The sequence below is a fragment of the Megalobrama amblycephala genome, linkage group LG7 (genome assembly GCF_018812025.1).
Source record: "Megalobrama amblycephala isolate DHTTF-2021 linkage group LG7, ASM1881202v1, whole genome shotgun sequence".
Lineage (NCBI taxonomy): Eukaryota > Metazoa > Chordata > Actinopteri > Cypriniformes > Xenocyprididae > Megalobrama > Megalobrama amblycephala.
Window position 1 is genome coordinate 56,888,842 of NC_063050.1, and position 19,120 is coordinate 56,907,961.

The 19,120-nt window shown below is 38.8% G+C and overlaps 1 protein-coding gene across 2 annotated transcripts in view; it reads left to right on the forward strand.

The window, feature by feature from the left end:
- LOC125272997 overlaps window positions 1–6,618 on the forward strand; it is a 34,361-nt gene extending 27,743 nt beyond the window's left edge. For both annotated transcript variants that reach the window (XM_048198212.1, XM_048198213.1), the window contains exons 8-11: window positions 2,930–3,238; window positions 3,948–4,238; window positions 4,820–5,134; window positions 6,122–6,618. In XM_048198212.1, coding sequence (XP_048054169.1) covers window positions 2,930–3,238; window positions 3,948–4,238; window positions 4,820–5,134; window positions 6,122–6,186 — 980 coding nt within the window. In that variant the 3' untranslated portion in view covers window positions 6,187–6,618. The remainder of the gene's footprint in view (window positions 1–2,929; window positions 3,239–3,947; window positions 4,239–4,819; window positions 5,135–6,121) is intronic.
- The last annotated feature ends 12,502 nt before the right edge of the window (window positions 6,619–19,120 follow it).

A 19,120-nucleotide genomic window follows, 5' to 3' on the forward strand; every position in this document is an offset into this window, starting at 1 on the left:
CGCACCAGGGTTCGTTTTAATCGAACCAAACATGACAAGTGTGAATGCACCCTTAGTCTAGCGGGTTTGGTGTCTCGTGTCTCAAATCCAATGACACTGGTAGAGACAATTCTCTCTGACCTATCAGTGATTTGCAGTGTTTACTGTCACATTTAGTATCGGTACGGCACGCTTGGAACATCCACCGAGGTTGTACTATTTAAGCGAGTCGTACCATGCAGTGGAAAAGCGGCAAAAAGTGGGCCGTACTGAACTGTACCATGCAGTGGAAAAGCATCATATTATGCTCTTGGTCCACCGCGTGCTGCCAAAACCCACCAAGGGATGGACTCTACAAGAGCCCTGCTGATCCTTCATGCCCTGTAGGTTGCGAGGTAGAGCTGCCTTGGATCGAACTTGTTGATCTAGCTCATCCCAAAAGATGCTCAGTTGCACTGAGATCTGGGGAATTTGAAGGCCAGGGCAACACCTTGAGCTTTTCATCATGTTTCTCAGACCATTCCTGAATAATGCATGCAGTGTGGCAAGGTGATTATCCTGCTGAAAGGGGTTGCTTCCACCTGGAACACCATTGTCAAGAAGGGGTGGTACCTGGTCTGCAACAATGTTTAGGTGGCACGTGTCAAATATCCGTCCACATGACAGTCCAGACTCAAGCATCACACTCCCTTCAGTGCAGTGTATCCTGATGCCATCACTTCCCCAGATAAACAGCATACACATACACTGCCGTCCACGTTTCTTTAAAAGAAAACAGGACTCACTGGACCGAGCAATCTTTCACTAATCTGCCTCTTGGGAGTGAGGTTTACCCACACAGCTTTCTACCAGCTAGCTTCCGTTACACTCACTCCACTAAATCTCACTCCAATCCAGGTCACAGCACCAATGTTACCCCTTCTGGTCCTAACCACCTCACTCCAAGTGGGACTCAAACCCGGGTCACCAGCATGGGAGGCAGGCTCGCTAACAAGGACGCTAAAGACCACAGCCCCTAGCATCAGTCACTAATGTGCCTCTTGAGGTCAGGGAGTAAGGTTTACATGCACAGCTTTCTACTGGCTGGCCTCCGTTACACTCACTCCCCTAAACCTCACCCCTTCCAGGTCACAGCACCAGTGTTACCCCTTATGGTCCTAATGCAAGTGGGACTCAAACCCGGGTCACCGACATGGGATGCGGGCACGCTAACAAGGATGCTAAAGACTGTAGTCCCTAGAATCAGTTGCTCGCTCACGCGCCCCTTTAAGTCGGTGTGTAAGGTCCAGTAATGACACTTGTATGGCCATTGTTGGCGCTTTTGACAAGGGTAATCATAGACACTCTGATTAGTGATCACAGCCCCATACAGAACAGAGTGTGATGCACTGTGCATTGTGACACAGTCCTCCCATAACCATCATTAACATTTTGTTACTTGTGCCACAGTAGACTTTCTGTTTGCTTGGACCAGATGGGATAGACCCATCATTGCCTTTGTGCATCAAAGAGCCTTGGGCACCCAACACCCTGTTGCCGGTTTGCGGTTTGTCCCTTCTTGGATGTTAAAAGGGTGTTGCTGACTATGATTTCACTTTTTTAACTTTAGTTAGTGTGTAATGTTGCTGTTTGAGTATAAACAACATCTGCAAAGTTACAACGCTTAAAGTTCAATGCAAAGGAAGATATTTTCTTCTAAAGAATTCTTTGTTTTAGGACTACAACAAACAGCTGGTAGGGACTACAATGACCTGCTTCCCATGTTGGTGGTGACATCACTAACCCAAAAATGTACATAAACCCCACCCCCGAGAACACACAACAAAGGGGGCGGGGCCATGTTGGGCTGCTTTAGAGAAGGGGAAGAGTTAATAATAATAATAATTCCTTACATTTATATAGCGCTTTTCTGGGCACTCAAAGCGCTTTACATATTGAAGGGGGAATCTCCTCAACCACCACCAATGTGCAGCATCCACCTGGATGATGCGACGGCAGCCATATTGCGCCAGTACGCCCACCACACACCAGCTTATTGGTAGAGAGGAGACAGAGTGATGAAGCCAATCAGTGTATGGGGATGATTAGGAGGCCATGCTGGACAGAGGCCAATGGGCAAGATTGGCCAGGATGTCGGGGTTACACCCCTACTCTTTTCGAAGGACATCCTGGGATTTTTAATGACCACAGAGAGTCAGGACCTCGGTTTAACGTCTCATCCGAAGGACGGTGCTTTTTGTCAGTATAGTGTCCCCATCACTATACTGGGGTGTTAGGACCCACACAGACCACAGGGTGAGCACCCCCTGCTGGCCTCACGAACACCTCTTCCAGCAGCAACCTAGTTTTCCCAGGAGGTCTCCCATCCAGGTACTAACCAGGATCTGCCCTGCTGAGTTGTTGTAGTAGAGTGTTGTTGTCATGCCGTCATTTTACGCCGGACTGCTTCACAAACGAGGGTCAATTCAACACAAAAGATTAACGTGATGGCACATGCTAGTGGATGAGTTGAATCAACTCCACAGCAACTAACCATTCAGAAACATCCAGTTTCATTCTAAAAGTTGTAACTTCTTCCTGAGTCTCTCCATCAGTGTCGACTCCGGTTTGAACAATGTAAGGCTGAACACCATTTCTGACAATCCTCATTTTGGTTCAAATCTTTATTCCTGTCCATTTCTCCTGCATCCAGTATGTTGATTATGAGAACTGATTATTTGCTTACCACCTAATCAACCCGGACCTTAATACGTGGCCTTGTTAGGTGATGTTCACTGATAGTTGCCTCACCTGTGAGTGTTCATAATGTTTTGGCTCATCAGTGCAGATGTATGTTTGCAGTTTGTTCTTACCAATACTAGTACACACACACAGCCTCGGATGAGCTTTACTGACTCACGTCACATAACCTCCTCATTTCTCTGTTTCTGTGTGCCTCTATGATATAAAGTGAAGAAAATATCAGCTAAGGAGGAAGACACTGTCACTCTGAGGACCAATACTGTAGTGCATAGAAAAGATCAGTTACTGTGGATCTTTGGAGATGAAAACTCTCTCCTAGCTGAAATCAAAGGAGGGATTGGAAAGATCTCTACATTTGACATTGCCGATGGGAAATTCAAAGACAGACTGGGCTTGGATGAGAAGACTGGATCACTGACAATCAGACATATCACAACTGAACACGCTGGAGTCTATACACTGAAGCTCGTCACCAGCAAAGCGACAACAGTCAGAAGATGCAATGTTGTTGTCAAAGGTGAGTATCTCAAGTCAAACTGTACAGATTCCATTCAGACAGTCGTCAGAAGCTCAAGGGTGTGTTCACAGTTTTAGATTGGTTCTCTGGCGTTCTGACATCTATACTGGATTGTAACGGGCCACATTGTGACTATGATGAAAAGAACCAGGTATGTTTGATCAGTCTGTACTCTGTAGGGTCACATCTTGTGACATCGAGTCCTGTCTTTGGTTTGTTTAGATGCCTTTGGTCCATGTTGCATTCATATTTCATTTGCACCAGAGTTAATTTGGAAGCAGACCAAGAACCCCTGAAAGTGTGGGCCTCTGTCTGCTTGTTTGGTTCGCATGGCAGCATTCACTTTTTCAAATGCACCACTTTAACACCAGAGTTTGAATCAAACCTGCCATGTGTGAGCACACCCTAAGATTAAAGTTTCAAAATCTCCTGCTGAACCGTATAATCACATCATTGCACCATGAGTACGTCATTCAGTTATTATTAGAGCAGAACTCTGTAAGCCTGGAAAATGTGACATTCTTCCAGTCCGAATGGTCTTTGAGGCAGCAAACCGAGATGGGGTGTGAGAAGAAAGCCAGTAGTGTTAATTTCAAACAGAGTCCTGTGGTACTGTCACTCAGATGTTCACATGTACACGCGCTTGTGTAATGGGAACTTTCTCTCTGTATTTCTTTTGTTCTTTGTGCTGCTGTCACAACTGTGTCAGTGTTGAAGATATTAGGGAAGGAGGGAAACAGTGTGACTCTTAATCCTGATGCTGAAATACAGAGAGATAATCTGATCCTGTGGAGGTTTGGAAACAATCCCATAGCTCAACTGACTGGAGAGACCAAAGAGACGACATACACTGATGCTGACGAGAGATTCAGAGACAAACTGCAGCTGGACAAGAACACTGGATCTTTGACCATCAGAAACATCACAAATGGACCTTATAAACTACAGATCATCAGCAGCAGAGGGACCTTGTCTAGGAAATTCAGAGTTTTCATGTGTTGTGAGTCTTTCACATTCATTTTAAGGAAACTTTAATTATTATTTTTTTTTATTGCAAAAGAATTTAGCAATATTTGTTTCCTTCTTGCAACAAAATAAAATATGTAAATATGTCCAAAAAATTATCAGTAATGTGCAACGAATCTGATTATCAATTAATCTGGTCTACACAAAGTACAGATCATTCGCAAATTACAAAACATAAGAATGCTTTAAGCATTTCAGACAAATGAATAGTTTAACACACGTTCCCAATTGCTTCCGCTTTATGGTATCACTAACAGTTGACCGTGGAATATTTAGTAGTGAGGAAATTTCACAAATGTGGACATGGAAGTGATTGGAACACCTGAATTCAATGATTTGGAGGGGTGTCCCAATACTTTCGGCAATATAGTATATGTTACAAAACATGGGTTTTCAAATTGGGGTCCATGGATCAATTCAGCCAATATATTTTTGGAAACAACATGATACCTTTAAATAACATTATTCATTAAATAGAGTAAATGTAGACTATATCAAGTTGAATCTGACAGTGTTTTATCTCTGTACAAGTAACTTCCTCTGTTTGTTCTCCAGGTGAATCCGGTCCGAAGACAATGTCAGTGATGATGGGAGAATGTTTAATTCTAATCACTGATTTTAACATAGAAAGAGAAGAGAGGGTACAGTGGAGCTTTGGAGCCAAAACTCTAGCAACTGGAATGAATGGAGACTCAAAAAAGACTTCATACGGTGATGATGAGAGATTCAGAGACAGACTGGAGCTGCACCATCAAACGGGATCTCTCACCATCAAAAACACCAGAACCAGCGACACTGGAGTTTATCAACTAAAGTTCTGCAGCAGAAGCGGAGAGAACATTTGCTGGGAATTTAGCGTTACTGTCAGTGGTGAGTATATCAACTCTTTTAATATGATACTCTTACTTTTTGAGATTTCTTTGAAAAATGTCATCATTTATATAATCATTTGTCATGTTGTGCCAAACCTAACTTTCATGTTCTTTTCTAAATAACAAAATTAGATGCTACCATTCAGTGTTAGTCTTCAAAAAGGACTAAGTGACTTGTGTACTAAATCTCAAGAGTATTAAAATCATGTTTTAGTTTTTGTGAGGAACAGACTCAGGCGTAGATCATTATTCACTAAAAATTTGTGATAAATTCTTGTCATTAATTTTGATGTCTGACTACAGACTAGGGCTGCACGATTAATCGGACGATTAGAAAAAACATTGAAATTGCACTTAAACGATTTGGCTTAGTGCGATTATGAAATCGCAAAGCAGCGATTATTTTTTTATGTGCGGCTTATCAATAAACTATAGCTCCAAATGCTAATCCATCTGAAAGCACTGAGAGTGACAAAAAATAAAAAAACAACACGCGTCAAGCATCTTTCCAGACATGAGACGCATTTATTAACATCTTGTCCAACAAAAGACAACATTTAATAACGTGTTTTTACTCCAAACTCACTTCATAATGACAGTTGAGCGTCCTTCTGTGAGATGATGTGGCTTCACAGAATAAGGCAGTCGTGTGTTCATTATCAAAACGTTTCAGTCATGTTTAATCAATCAAAACATTTCAATCTTCTGTTTATTCAGCTACAGCGATAGTATGGGATTTCCTGAAATGACGCGTGTTCTACTTCGGCAGCAGGGCATATTTGCAGTTTCTGCACAAGAGCACCCTCTGGCTTTCAGATAAAGAAACATTTACTACTGATCACAGAGCCGTACAGCTCTGACAAGCTGCGCATAAAATAATTGCAGCTTTTGCCAAATCGCGTGCGATAAAATTGCGATAAATCGTGCAGCCCTACTACAGACTTGACCTGTTTAATGTCTGTCTCTCATATTCTTTGTATTTCAGATTACACAGGAAACAGAGTGAATAAATCAACAGTTATAATGATGAATGGAGAGGATCCTGTTTGAATGTGCAGCAGTCAACAAGTTTAGTTTGATAAGATAAGACACGCCCACCAGCGTCAATCACATCAACAACTGAGTTCAGTTTTACATGCACTTCTCAAATACATCCACTGAAAGTGAAAAATAAACATGTGAATGTCAGAAATATCATATGTTTGTGTGAACCACAGCAGTATTTCTCAAACTGTGCATTTATGCTGTTTTATATAATAATACGGATAGTTCACCCAGTATTTTTAACAGTTATCAAGATTGAGACAAAAACCTAGGAACTAGTTCACTAAAGTACGAATTTCATGGGCGTGTGCGAAAAATTGCACGATACACAATTGTTTGCGCACATGAAAAAGCGCAGAAATCGGTGGACGGTGGCCGATGGCGGACATGTTTTTTGAAATACGTCAACGTCCTTGTAGACAGTCATGGCACCTCGAGTGAAGACACTCCCTGCGTTCCATTCGGAAAGGCTCGTCCCTATGCCCTAATCCCTTCAAAGGGTTTACCCACCGGAGTGAGAGCTTCGAAGAGTTGAAGGGTGTAGGGGTCAAAAAAACTCTTTTTTTGGAACACACTTCTGCGTCATCTTAACGAAACAATCAAGGAGGAGTAGATTGTGCAAAGCTGTGCCTTTTGTTTAACATTAGTTTATATATTTATTTATTTTTGGTTTATCGCACCATATTGTATATTGTGTCTATGTATTTGAAACATTTAAATGGACTGATAAAGGGAGCTGTATTTTTGTTGGAGTATACAATGTCGTTTTGACCATAATAATGTACCAAATCTAACTTGTATAAATATTACACTAGTATAGAAAAAAACTATACATACATTTATAGGTAAAATCGAACTCCTAACCTCCTGTACCCATTCTGTGATGTCAAAGAACTTCCTTGTGCAAAGGATCATGGGGTCCCGAAGTGTCCATCAGTTGTACCCTTCGAAATCCTTCATTCCGAAGGGCCCTTTGAAGTGGCCAGTTTGAGCACTTCGGTTTGGAACGACCCTTCAATATGGCAGCCATGATTATTTTTTCTCCAAAGTGCCCTTTGGAGGGCGATATATCCCGTTTGGAACGCACCGACTGTATACCAATTTTCAAGTCGATTGGACTAACGGTGAAGTAGTTATAGCAGTTTTCATGTTTTTTGCTGTTATAGCACCACCAAGTGGCCAGTTTGCACGTTCTTTTGCATACAACCACAGAATAATCTATTACATAGGTGTGCTGAGTTTGGTGAAAATATCTCATTCTGTTCACGAGTTATAGCCATTTTAGTAAAAGTGGCTCCGCCCACTTTGAACATTTTGGGACCCCTTAGGGAATAATCACTTTTAGGAGAGAATGCTGATGCTTGGAAAATGTAACAATTACAGCGCTACACGCTTTAACACCTAATACTGTAATTCATGATATGAGCTTGAACTACCTCTTCATCTTCAGAACCTTAATGCTCATGTTCATATTGATGCTAATGTCCTCTGATCAAATCTGAATGTAAAATTGTGAATGTAATCTGAATGGACTTTTTTACATGCTTAAGTACTTGCCTGATAAATTCCACATATAGTAAAAAGAAAAAAAAGCTTGTTAACACTTAAATGTTTCATGAGACCACATGATGTTGTGCCTTGGATTATTCACTACTGTTAGTATTGTTCTGATTTGTTAGTAAGTTGTTTACATAAATGTGCATATTAATGTGTATTTGATCTTTTGACTGTTCTAGTGTACAAATACTGATTCTGTTGTCACTGAATCTGATACAGCGTTGTTTTACATACTCTAATTAAATATACATTTTTTTATTTTAATATGACTAAGTTGTGTCAATGAAGAATTTCACTCACCTGAAGAAATTCATACTGTCGTTTTAAATCTCTGTGTCAAAATAGCGTGTTTGAAGATTGTTGTACAACATATGTCTTCATCTGTCTTCATCTGCTGTAGCTTGTCCTTCACAAATTTGTTAAATCAGCTGCATGATTTATTAATCGAGGGAACGAAATAGTAAATAGTGCACGATTTAATTTTTTTTCTTGCAAGGAATGTGCGGGGCTCCATACACCTCTACAGTCATTGAAAGTGAAATACTCGATGATTCGCTTCTAACTGTTGAGAAATTTGAAATACTCAGTGGTGATTGGCTATTTTTGTGCGCCAAAGAAACGTGCGCGCATCCATCTTTAGAATTTCGAACTTCCGGTTTTGCGGTAGCATTTCTGTCATCGCTGTCAATGGATAATTAGCTGATGAAGTGCATTTACTTATTGTAGGGTTAACAAAAGTTATCATGAGCACTGTAATGTTTAAATCAGACGTCTTAACAAATGTCAGTAGACCGTGAAGATTTTAAAACGAGCAGTTCATTCATAAATAGACCAATTTGGTGTTTGCAAACAGCGATGACGTTTTTTGTGGGCGGAGCCTAGCTGGTTGCAGAAAATGACAGTTGAGCAGTATAAGTCTATGGAAGCCACGAAATAAAAGAATAAAAAAAGTTAATTTCGAGTTTATATCTCACAATTCTGACTTTTATTTCTCGCAAATCTGAGTTTACATCTCACATTTCTTACAAAGAAAAACAGAATTGTCAGATATACTCGTTATTCTGTCTTTTCTGAATTGCAATTCCGCAATTGCAAATCCCGCAATTCTGACTTTTTCCCCCTCAGAATTGTGAAATAAACTCAAAATTGCGAGTTATAAAGTCCGAACTGGGAGTAATAAACACGCAAATGCAAGAAAAAAAAGTCAGAATTGTGAAATAAAAATTATTATGTTTAAAAGTTATCTATGTAAAATACTATAGGTTTAAATTATTTTAATTATAATTATTTCATCATGTAACTGCTATGTATGTATGTCCTCTGAACTGCATATGTGAATATTATGTACACTTACTGTTTACATCAAATTCCTGCTTTAATAGTAGACTAATCCTTACAGATGTCATCAGTCCAGTCTGTGAAACGTCTCTGTTTATCTTCAAAGGACGTTTTTAACGATGGTTTTCTTTAAAAATGAAGACTATATTTTTTGCATTCCGATTCCAACATCCAGAGGCACAACAAAACATTTTTCTCTTTTTCTGTGGATTTTGCACATTTTCCTTCAATTGCTACCACTATTATTCTGCAACCAGTATGCGCGCGCAGCTGCAAGTGACGTAATTGTGACGTCTGCTCCAAAGTGGTCTATACGTAAGATCGCTGTGGAAATACAAACCGGAAGTCAAAAGACAACGACCGCGGCGCTGAAAAGGGGCGGGGCTACATTAGGTTGCATCATCCTGAAGTGAATGTTTGTTTTTTGAATGGGATTTTGGTTAAATTTCTGAAATAAGATGCGTAGTTAACACAAGCTCTAGATACTTTCATAAAAACAAGTATTAGCCTACTTTTTTTTTTTTTTTTAAAAGCTGTTGACATTAAATGTAATCAAGTGGAACAGAGCTCAGTCCACTTTTACAACCTTGTTATGCTTATAAATGAGCACTTACAAACAATTGTAATTCAAAATTTAAAGGGAAAAAGTTTTGTAGATAAATAATAAAAGAGATGTCTGTTTAGTAGTGGTGATGTTGGTTGACGTGCTAATGTGGTGTAGTTCATTTATAGCCTTTAGCTCTTTGCTTCCAACGACTGCATTTAAGCTTCATAAAAGTTGTGTCACATCTGTGAACATTATCTTGATGGACAAAACGTACAAGTATCATTAACTTTTGTTGATCACAGAGCTTATTTCTTTTTGACAACATAGTTCCTGTCGTAGCGGTTTTCTAAAATGTTTTAATTCCATTGGCAGATTCAATCTTAGAATAACACAAGACATGTCACTCGTATTGTTTTGAATGGGAGAAAGTGTAACGCGCAATATGGCGGAATAAGTCCCGCCTTCTAAAGCCAAGAGCCAATCGCCGACTGGTAAAGTCATCGCGTCACTTTAGCGGCCGTTAGAATCACCGGTTTCTATAGAAACAGTCAGACGCGCGCCTCCAAAGAGACGCGCATTTAGGTCTGCGCATGCGCATTAGCTTGATCCAGCCTGAAAAAAATACAGTTTTTTGTCATGATTCGAGCGTTTAGAAACTAAATGTATGAGTCGGTTGTTGTTAGATTTCATTGGTGTTTCAACCGGTTTTTAACAGGATTCAGTCAGCTGGGAAATATGATCAAAGGAGGCTTTGAAAATAAATCTATGTTGTTTATCCTTTTGATCTTTATTTTAAATAAAATCACAAAATTCTAACCTGTCGTTGAAGTACAACAATGAAAAGTTGGGGGAAAATCTTACTATGAAATAATTTTTTTTCTCTAGTTTACGTTGGCCACAATTATTGACACGTTGTTTTCCCAAGATAAAAGAACCCATGATACCATGTGTCTGAACAAGATGTCCAGCAAAAAAAAAAAGGCATGCAGCAAAATACAAAAAAAACCCCAGATTGAATTTGTTAAATATGAATTGACTAAAGTGACATTACTGAAAATATGCATTTCAATTACTGACTAATAACCTTTTCATTGCCAATTAAGTGAAATTACTGAATCTAAATATAGAAGCTTGATAAAAAAAAATGCTAATTTAAAGGAAAAGATGTCAGACGGACTTAAAGGTTTTTGCGTTTGAACTCTTCACTTGATTTAAATTAAATCATTAACATTATAAATGTCTTTACTGCCACTTTTGATTGATTTAATGCATCCTTGCTGAATAAAAGTATTCATTTCTTTAAATTCTTCTCAAAAAAATAAAAATAAAAATTCTTACTGACCCCAAACTTTTGAACGGTAGTGTATAATGCTACAGAAGCTTTGTATTTCAGATAAATGCTGTTCTTTTGAACTTTCTATTCATCAAGGAATCCTGAAAAAAAAAGTACACAACTGTTTTCAACATTGAAAATAATCATAAATGTTTCTTGAGCAGCAGATCAGCATATTAGAATGATTTCTGAAGGATCATGTGACACTGAAGACTGGAGTAATGATGCTGAAAATTCAGCTTTGATCACAGGAATAAATTACTTTGTGAAATATATTCAAATAGAAAACAGTTATTTTAAATTGTAATAATATTTCACAATATTACTGTTTTTTTACTGTATTTTTAATTAAATAAATGTAGCCTTGGTGAGCAGACGAAACTTCTTTTAAAAACATTAAAAATCTGAGTGGTTCCAAACTTTTGGACTGTACTGTATATATATATATATATATATATATATATATATATATATGTCAGGTTTTCCTTCTTTTTGTTTCTAGCTGATCACATTCCTGAAAATCTTATTAAATCCAAAATTACATTTAGTGTCCCATTCACTGACAATCATATAAACATTCACGCTGCTGGTGATGATTCTGTGATTTCGGTCAAATACAGGCTATTTTCGCGGTGTACAAATACAATACGCTTAAAATGATTATTCATATATAAACATGCGCTACATCAATGACGATCTAACTTTGTTGTTTGGGGAAAACGAATAAATCATATTTATCACAATAGTTCTTTCCTCCACCATATGTTTAAAGTTTATGGCCCGCCCATATCAGGAATTTGGGTATCAATTATTCCACAAACTTCCTGGTGGCAAACATGACGGGCGTTCAATATTTAGCAGAAAAGTCGTTTTTATGTTAATTCCGATAGCATGTGAAGGCACTATGCTTGTCGTCGATCACGTGACTCTGTGAAACAAAAGCTAGCCCCGGAAAAAACTTCATTGAAAACTGGAGATGCACTGAAGAGCTTCACTGTCTGATGTAACTCATTCATGCTGTTTCATAAACTCAAAGAGTATTAATAGTGTCCATCGAAATCAGATTTTGCAACAACATGAAGAACATTGTCAAGACTGTGCTGTTTTCATTAATAATGTGCGGTAAGTGTGTGATTTCTGTTCAGTATTTTACATTCACAGTTTTCTATAGTAATACCAGTAATACAGAATGATGTTTGACAATGTAAAAATGCTGAAAGTTTTGTGTGATTTGTAGGTTTAGGGGTGGGGTTAGTGCAGAATATACATTAAAACACATGGGTGCCTGTGTGTCTGTGTAAAAAATAAGTTTGCATGAACATAAATGAGAAAAAAGTGCTTATGAAGAATTGATCACTTTTGTTTGTTACAGAACAGACTGCTATTTCTCATAGAAAGCAAAACACTATAATACGTTTATAAAAACTGTATGCATTTGCCTGTAAGTACAGTAACGAGTCATCAATGATTAACAAATGCTGGTTATAAGAGAGTTAGTGCAGCACCTGAAGACATGAAAAATGATTCTTTTCTTTTTCAGTGCATAATTAGTAGCAGCAGCACAAAATTCCCTGTACTTCTAACCTTTGCTACTTTAACTCTTATTTTTATTTAGTACTTTTATTCTTATTCTGCACTTTTTGGCTCTTAATTCTAGCTCTTCTTAGCTGTTTTAGGTGAGAATCGGATTTGTTCAGTGTGTATGAAGAACAACACATAGGAGAAGAAAAAAAAGTCTGGGTAAGGGAGAGGAATAGATGAAGGAGGAGAGGAGAAGCTGGATCAGGATAAGAGAAAAGAAGAGGTAGAGGAGAGGAGGAAGAATGTGTGCTGGATTGAGCATCTCTATGACTTCCCCCCTTACACATGTTGAACCTATGAAAGCGTGTTTCTGCCATGCATAGAAAATAAAAAAAACTTTTTATCTCACAATTCTGACTTTTTCCTCTCAATTCCTAGTTTATATCTCACAGTTCTGAGAAAAAGTCAGAAAAAGTACTTTAAGTATTGGTAAACGCTTGTTAGCAACTGACAAAAACTGTAAGACAGTACATTAAAATAATATGCTGAGAAACGCAGTATCAAGCAGCACAGCGAGAGTTTTGTACATCAAAAGCCATCAGGAAGTGAATCACACCGGATTCTAAACACATTCCTCTACAGTGTGTAACTGACCACATCCATCTTACATGAAGAATAAAGTGGATAGTTTACAGATAATATCTCATATTAAACATTTACATAACCTGATTTACTGTTACTTCCACTTTGTATAATGTTCATTCTCTCTCTGCTATCCATAATACTGTTTATATTAACATATAAATATATAGGCTACTTTATGTTGTATTTTGTTTTCTCCGTTCATCATAGACCACACATGTGGAAATTATCCAGATATGGATCGCTCTCTCGCTCCAGTTTTTCTAAACGGAAACTTCCACAACCATTACTTGTGATTAACCGAACCCTTTAAAGGTTCAGTGTGTAATATTTAGGAGGATCTATTGACAGCAATGCAATATAATATACATAGCTATGTTTTCAGTGGTGTATAAAGATCTTACATAATGAACCGTGTTTTTATTACCTGAGAATGAGCCATTTCTATCTTCACACACCGTGGGTCCTCTTAGAAGTTCATTCAACATTTTGCGGCACCATGTTTCTACAGTAGCCCTAAATGGACAAATTGCTCTACAGAGCGCGTTTCGTCACTATATGGTTCTTCGTTGGTGTTTTTAGAGGCAGCTTGCATCGTCACTACATTGAATACGAATGAAGAAGAAGAAGAACTAGTAGTAGTAGTCGTCGTCTGGTTTATTAGAAGCAGAGACCGTTCTTTGTTATGCTGCGTTTACACCAAACGCGAATAGAGCGTCAAATTCGCGTCTACCGCGTCTAGTTTGCCGCTTGAACATTTTGAATGCATTCGCGCGTCTAGAGCGAAATAGACCCGCGTAAAAAACAAGCGTTTGAAGCGAAATTGACGCACGTCCGAGGCGAAATCCGCTTCTTGTGGGAGGGGCAAGTGCTAGGCGGTTGTCTGTTTGCAAGATGGCTGATGTTGATCGTGCGTTCATCGAGAGAGCTACCGCTTTGTATTCGCGGGTCGATAAACGTGTACGTGACGCAAAAGTGAAATGTGTATTTACAACTTACCAGATTGCCCAATCTCCTCACCGACACTCTTCCAAGCGAGGTCCTTTTTATTCCTGTCTCTATAGAAGTATGAACTTGTGTCATAAATCTCTGGGTGACTGCTCACTGATAATATCAGTCATTCCTCCATTTTGAATTAGTGACTCCGGGCGGGCCTGCCGCCACAGCAGCAAGCAGGCTCCTGATTGGTTAACGCGGCGCGAATTTACGGCAAAGTTAAAATTTTTCAACTCGGGCGTCAGACACGAATTCGCGTAAATGCGAACGAGGCGAATTCGCGTCTTCCGCGCCGCGCTAAACGCCTCATTCGCGCCGCGAGACCTCCAGACGCGCGTAAACGCGTCTTTACATTGACTTAACATTGAAATCATTCGCGCCAGACGCTCTATTCGCGTTTGGTGTGAACACAGCATTAGAAGTAAGAAGAACCTCATTGCTTGACTGGCTCTCTGCGGTCTCAGACGACATCTTTGTCCTGTGTCGGCCAACGAGCCATTCAGACATTCAAAACTATGATGAAAAAGGCAGGAGACGGGAGTGATGCAACCAAAGTGGCACATGTACTGTCCATCTGTTCTACAGGATCATCCCACAGGAATAAGTCCTGCAGAAATGCTGTTGGGATGTAAACTGCGTTCCACTCTTGATCTGTAACAGAAGGTTTGAGACACACAAAAGCCGTATCATGACAACAAATGGCAAGGAATGAGTTTTCAAGTTGGTGATGCAGTTTTGACACAGAACTTTAGTTTGTTCCCAAATGGATTCCTGGGTTCATGCTCAGAGATGGCAAAACTGTGCACGTGTGGATCAAATTCTTTCTCAGGATGTGGAAAGTTCAGAAACAAGAATGAATGTGTGGGGGGATGTTTCCTTGAACACGTCAGTGTGTAGCAGGACTGACTCTGTTTGTGAGAAACTATGACAGAGCCAGTGGTTTTGGGCTTTCAGGAAAACCCTGAATCTGTAGGTTCCAAAGGACTGTTAAAAGGCCGAAACATTTGGAATACTTTGTGTTGTGAAAAGAAAGAAAGAAAGAAAGAAAGAAAAATGTAATGGAAAAAGGTTATCTTGTAAAAAGTATTATGGGTAATGTTGTTATCTCTTAAAGGGGGAAAGAAATGTGAAGTTCCAAAGGAATTATTATTTTTGTTTTGAGTTAAGAGTAAACCAACTAAATGTTTAACACATTTCTGGAAACTATGCCTCATATTCTCAAAACAGTGAACACAAATCCATAACGTCTCACCCAATTCCCCAAACATCCTATTTTCAGGTCGAAATGAAGCTCTACACCCAAAATCATTCACTCTTGCTGAAAAACCAAACTTTGCTCTCAGACACAAGCCCTCAAAAACACACACACTACAACATAGTCTTACACACTGCTGAGATAAATTCAAAACAATACTACAAAAACAAAAACCAGTAATAAGTTGTGTTGCTTGTGTTTCTCCCCCTCAAGGAACTTTACACATGATGAACACGTGTGCATTTGCACATTTTTTTTATTCCTTAATGTACTGTACAGTACAATACACCAAACAACAACAAAAAATATTCTGCCCCAGCATCACATCTTTGGTCTGGGACAGGCCAGAGAATCTCGTCAACATCACAGGCTGTACTGGCCCTGTCCAGGCAGCAGGGGGAAAATCCTCTTGCGTGCCTGATCCACCCCCGGCACGCATCAACTGAAATGTCCAGTCAGGCTTCTTCCATTCCATCATCTCTGTGTCCTACAAAAATACAAGTACTGATTACTGTAACTGGAACACATCCTCTCTTTACTACAAATATTTAGAAGCAGACAGAAAGTTTATCTGTACCCTAGTGAAAAATAACTAAAATCGATTTGAAATACATTTATTTTAATGCTAAGTGTACTACAATTTGCATTTACATTTGCAAGTGCTTAATATAAATACCCTGCAATTGTACTTTTAGTGTAGTAAATTGGTATACTTAAAGGTACAATTTGTAAGATATTCGCAGTAAAATATCCAAAAACCACTAGGCTAGTGTTGTATATTTTGTCCAGCTGATTACTAACAATATCTCTAATGTTGCTCAACTACTTGTAAATCATGAGAAAATTCCCATTCTAAACAGTGACATGGGGCAGTGCAGTCGCCTGACGTCAGTTACCCTTTGTTACCGCCTTTACTGACGTAGAAACCACATGACAACAGTGCCGTGGACAAATGCGGAAGTAGTGTCTAGCGTCCAGCAAACCACTAGCTTGCTTCAAGCAGTTCCTTATTTACTTCTTGCACGTTTTATGGTGGATTGTGTTACTTATTTATGGAACATAATTACTGTTTACCATCTGCCGCTGGTTCTGTCGACAAGGACAGCTCCCGTAAACGTAAGCGTACGGGCCAACCAAACGACCCAAGAAGAGTTTGGGACAAGAGGAGAGAAAGAGCGAGGATCAATATCAGTGTTGCATTTTCTAGATGGAGAGAGCTTCGCGACAAACTTCATCTAGAAAGAGATGCCGATCTCGCTTGTGTTTAAATACTCGACAGGTGAGCTGTTTTGATTCGTATCTTTACAGAAAACGTATGCCATTATAACGATCAACACGATTAGTATTATGGGGCATCGTGTCTCTAGACCCGTGCGAGGACGCGTCTGATCCATAGTCTGATCAAAACGTGTTTGTATAGTGACTTTGTATGTAATCTACTCGCGCAAATCGTTGAACTCGCGTTTGCTATGTATGCCCAATTATTGTGTTTGAATGTACACGAGTGTATATATTTGTTGAACAAGTGGTAATCGTTTTCATATCATCTGACTAAACAGTAATCAATTAATTTGATAATTTACTGTCAAACTATATTTGCTGTATTGTATTGCAATATAGCATGACGTCATCAAACCACGCGATTGTTATTGTTTTGGTAGTGCGCCCTCTAGTGGCAGGTCCTACAACCTGTACCTTTAAAGTCTGCTAAACTGGAACAAGAATTTTTGTGTTGAGGTCCAACTAAAGATATACTTAAGTATATTTGGTTATGCTAAAGTGGAACTATTGCAAGTATACTTTAGGTACACTTCATATATCTTGCATTCAAATTATACAGTGATCATACTATCCTTACTAATAGTGATATTACAGTTTTTGTTAGTTGCTAACAAGCATTTACCAATACTTAAAGTACTTTTTCTAAACTCTTAACACAGCAACACACCTTCATCACACAATTAGCCAAATAGTAGATTTTCTGCCCAAAACCATATTTTGTTAAATAAACACAAACTCTATATTTCAAAATGCTAAAAATCTTTTCAACACACACTAACTCTATCAAAACACAGCAAACCTGATTCAAAAGAGAGTCATTCTGTCAAACACTAGCACTAGTTTTCTATCCAGCATGAACATATTGTCAATCAAAGTGCAAAATACTAACAGTTGATGGCATTATGAAAACTGCATTACTGTCATGTTTCGGTTCTACCAACAGAAAAAATATGAAATGCATAGTTTTAAAAATTCAGTTTCCTTACAAGTAAGCCATTCTACATTTTTGGTTGAGTGTTGAATGTGTGCATTCTTGGCAACATAGCAACTATCTAAAAGTGAATGAGTCATTACTTTATAATGTGCCCCACCATCACCAATAAATAAATTACTTTTAAAGCACAAAATTGTTTACAAGAGAACAAGTTTCTTCATTGATCTTAATCACTTAAATTTTGGTCTAAGAATGCACCAGATTTATGCATTTAAATTTAAAACGTACAAAATTTTCCTCCGGTGGGCATGCCCCCGGACCCCCCTAGAGGGACAGATGTCCACCCACCACAGTCTCACAAAATCCTGTGGGAAACACTGAATGTGCAGTAGAAAAAGAGAAGAAGAAAGTAACAGAATTGCTCAGGGCAGACACTGGTCAGATGAGTCCCCTGTGCAGGACTTCAGTGTCCCCATCTGTTGAAATCTCTTTCTGGGGTGTGTGTTGATGGTGCTCCCGTAGAGGGTGGGATGTATATTTCACAAATATTATACTTGTTGTGTTGTCTTATAAAAAATATGTAAACGAGAACAGCTTTATTGGATATTCGACTTCATATCATATTAAAATACAGTATGTGTGCACAGATTAGAAAAGAAAACAGATGTAAAGTGCCAAAAATTGGCGCATGATGTCATCTAGCAACATTTAGTGATTTTTCCTCAGGCTTTAGCTGCTTTTCATTGAAAATAGTTGGCAATACACAGCAAAAGGGCATAAACCTGAAGGTGAATGTGTGGTGATCTAGAAGAGGAGAAGCACATGTTCTCCTCAATGCTTGTTTAAGCAACAGTTCCTGGATTGTACATTAATATCTCTATTAAGTTCACCACAATTATATTCAGTTCATAAGCTGTCAGATGAGACAAAACATGTTAGAACATACGGAGCCCCGCACATGACATGCAAGAAAAAAATTAAATTGTGCGCACGATTTGCTATTTCGTTCCCTCGATTTATAAATCATGCACATGATTTAGCCTACTATTTTTTTCCTGCATTTCATGTCCGGGCTCTGTAAGAACACACTAATAGATTAATAATATGTTGTGAGAATCATGTGTCCTGTGAAGCAGATTAGTGTAGATGATTAAAACACATTGTATAGACAATATATCCACTCATATTCACTCAGCTCTACACATACTGTATTTCTCTTATTTCAGTAGCTTGTATAACAAGCATCTGCTGAACACATACATGTAAAATAGTAGAACACCTGTAGATTGTAGATGAACTGAACATGAGATTTTCTTTCATTACCTTGTCTGATCTCCGATATGTACAGTAACATCAGCAGCAGTGTTTATGAGTTTAATCTGTTTGTGTTTGTTCTGCAGTGTTTGGAGCTGATGGAGATGGAGTGAAGACAGTGTCAGTGATTGGAGGGAGATTCTGTCACCTTCTAGACAACTAGTTTGGGGGCAGATTTAATCTAATAATGGTTGGAGGCTTGGTAGATTCAGTACTCAATCA